This window comes from Notothenia coriiceps, unplaced genomic scaffold (genome assembly GCF_000735185.1).
Source record: "Notothenia coriiceps isolate Sejong01 unplaced genomic scaffold, NC01 NC01_scaffold00025257, whole genome shotgun sequence".
Taxonomy (NCBI): domain Eukaryota; kingdom Metazoa; phylum Chordata; class Actinopteri; order Perciformes; family Nototheniidae; genus Notothenia; species Notothenia coriiceps.
Window position 1 is genome coordinate 1 of NW_011357958.1, and position 3,190 is coordinate 3,190.

General features: G+C 39.2%; 1 protein-coding gene across 1 annotated transcript; it reads right to left on the reverse strand.

Moving 5' to 3' along the window:
* Positions 1-392: 392 nt before the first annotated feature.
* On the reverse strand, positions 393-2,927 carry LOC104956054 (UTP15 small subunit processome component). The gene is made up of 5 exons (XM_010783493.1): positions 2,756-2,927; positions 1,877-2,012; positions 1,642-1,726; positions 770-925; positions 393-575 (listed from the first exon to the last, which is right to left on the reverse strand). Exons 1-5 carry the CDS (start codon positions 2,826-2,828, stop codon positions 447-449), a joined length of 579 nt encoding a protein of 192 aa, XP_010781795.1. The 5' UTR covers positions 2,829-2,927; the 3' UTR covers positions 393-446.
* Between the last annotated feature and the right edge of the window lie 263 nt (positions 2,928-3,190).

Genomic DNA, 3,190 nt, shown 5'->3' on the forward strand with positions numbered 1-3,190 from the left:
GCGTTTATCAACCTTTTTCTTACTCAATATCAAGCCACACTTATTGTTTTTATTTCGGCTGTGACTTTGTGTGTGCTCAGGGTGAGTTTTGCTGTGTATCGCTAAACAAGGAAACCACACCTCCACGGAGCTCAGCGCGATTCACAACGTGAACCAACCAATCAGAGCACACTGTGCTCACAGGGAGGGTGGGGGCTGGAGCTATTGGAGCTGCAACGAGCCGTTAAAGGCAGAGAGTGAAATTCAGTGAATACACGTAGTTTACAGAGATGCTGTATGAGAAACCAAAGTGATTTTGGAAAATTGCACAATATAAATCTATTCTAGTAGACCTCAACAATGGAATTATGATCAGTGGAAATGGGACCTTTAAAGTTTGACTAAATGAATAAATATCATAACTAGCCCTCACCACCAACTATTGCTAATCAGTATAATAAAACATACTATTTGGCCTTTTTATAAATGCATACCTCGAGAGCTGTATCCAAAGCCTTTGTGACATTAAATTTCTTGAGCTGCTTGTCATATTTGGCCAGATGCTGTTTAACTGACTTGCTGACGAGATAATCATCCTGGAAAAAAGATAGAAAAATAATTAACAATGGTGAGAAAGAAAAGCCTTATATTATAACTCAGTGAGCAGAAACATAGCCATTAGCCATGGTATGTTATGATTCAGTTCACACATATGTGTAATCATCAATCAATAGATCACATCATGTACTGTTGACTTCAGCTGCTGTACGCAAACCAAATATAAACATACCTGTTTAGGGACAGGGTTCTTCCCCTTCACAAAAACGCGATACGACGGCCGCCGCCTCTGTTGGCCAGAGGTTTCCTTCAAATCTTCAAGGCTTTTCCTGTGTTTGACACTCAGGATACTATTGGTCATACCCACAACAATTGACTCATCATCCGGCTGAGGAAAAAAAGACACATTCATTGTTTTACTAGAAATCCAGGGAAGAAACACAATTAAACACAAGAAGCCATTAATAAGTCTGTAAAATAGCTTAAAGGTTGTCAGAATTCTTGAGATCATCATGAAATTCAGACGATGGATCACTCAAGGGATCATCATTCAACACTTCACTACAAAGGAACTTCAGAAGACAGTCACCTCCTGTTCCATTGGATAATATTGTTGGCTATAGCTGGGAAGAATTTCTTTTCAGGAGTGCGAGTCAAGCAAATCAGTGATTGTAGTGGTAATTTAAAATGAAAATCTAAAAAGCACTGCAAACCCAAAGTGAAAAAAACAAAGCTGTCAGGTCACTGTTAGGTTGGACATTGTGTTCTGGAAACCCAATGCCCTAAAGCCAACACTGAGGATAGGATGTACTGTGTCATGGGTTTAAATCCCTGGCAAGCACAGACATTTGTGTTGGCTGCTGCAGACACCAAGTCTATTACCTTGCAGTCTCAGTTCGTTGGTCAAATCATAGCTTGCTCTAATGGGGCACCTCAGATAAAAGGGCATTTTGATCTCTGATGTTGTTTATTTGCATGTGTATAGGCCACACGCGCTCCATAAGGATTTTCTTATGTGGCTACTCATCAACCATTGTGTAATTATCATAAATAAAATAAAAACGTATAATAGAACATGATTAAGGATTTAATGTAATTTCTTACAGCCAGAGCCAGACTGAGGATGGAGGCAGCGTAGTCAAAGTTGTGGACCACTTTGTAGTTGGTTGTGTTGTACACCTTTACATGCCTGAAAGACAAACAAATGCTCTGCATTAGATCAGGCTTATATAAAAATAACTTTTCAAATAATTGGATGACAGATTAGAGTGGGCTCTGATTTCCAGAGATTAGAATATGTTTTCTTTGTACGCCATTTTACAGTGAGGTTTGCCCATACCTGTCCAGAGAAGCTGACAGCAGTCGCTGGCCGCTGCTGCTGAGACACAAAGACGTGACAGTTTTGTGATGGTTCTTCAAGGACACCAGAGGCTGGCCTCCCTTCAGCAGATCCCATACTTTCACATAGCGGCCACCTAAAGAGAGCAGAAAAAATACATTTTAAAATGTCCCATATATTAGTAAATATAATTAAGCATGTGTGCAAGAGTTGGTCAAGTTCAGGGAGGCGGCACGTGTAGGAAAACTATTTCAGGTCATTTTTTTTCCCCGATTCAAGTCACAAGCAAGCATGAAATTGACCTTAATGCTGCCTGGCTTACTACTACATATGTTATGTCTTTTTCAGCAACCATTGTCAACCTTAACAAGGTGGAGGACCGTTCAAATAATTAAACACTAGTAATATAGTTTGCTTGAATCCAACAAGAGGATTTACTGCAACAACAATTGCTTTAAAAAAAGTGAACACTTGACTAAATGCAAAATAATTAAGTTTAAAACGGTTTATTAGTTGTCAGAATACTTGAGATCATCAGGAAATTCAGACGATGGATCACTCAAGAGATCATCATTCAACAATTGATTCAATAGACAAGAACTAGTAGACACCATCTCCTACTGCCGCCTTATATTGTTGGCTGTGGTGATAATTGAAAAGAAAAATTCAGAGTCATTTAGGGAGGCGGCAAGTGTAGTAAAACTAATGCTGCCTGGCTTACTACTACATTTGTTATGTTTTTATCAGCGGTCCTCCATCAGCAAGGTGGAGGACCGTTCAAATAATTAAACACTGGTAATATAGTTTGCTTGAATCCAACAAGTTTGCACATTTTGCTGATGCATTGAAAAGTAATGAAAAGTATTAATGGATGACTACCTGCAGAGACGAGGAGTCCCTCAGAAGGATAGAGAAGCAGACTCTCCACTGGTTGGCCGTGGTCCATGGTCATCACACTCTTATCCACTCTGGCATCAAACAGTTTTAGTGTGTGGTCATAAGATCCTAAGATCAAAACATAAATTGTTAGTCACATGAAAACCTATCAAACTCCTTCATTCTTCCATCTGCATGGGCAGTCTGCCTCAAAAGTTGTAGCTCGATACGTTTTTTTATTTGCAGGTTCCACTGACTATGCAAATTAATTATTTGAGGTATATACACACTACATGCTAATGATGTTAAATGTAATATCAGCTGTGGCGAAAAAGAAGTGTAAAATTGTTTATGGGTTGTCAGAACACTTGAGATCATCAGGAAATTCAGTCGATGGATCACTCAAGAGATCATCATTCAACAATTGATTCAATAGGC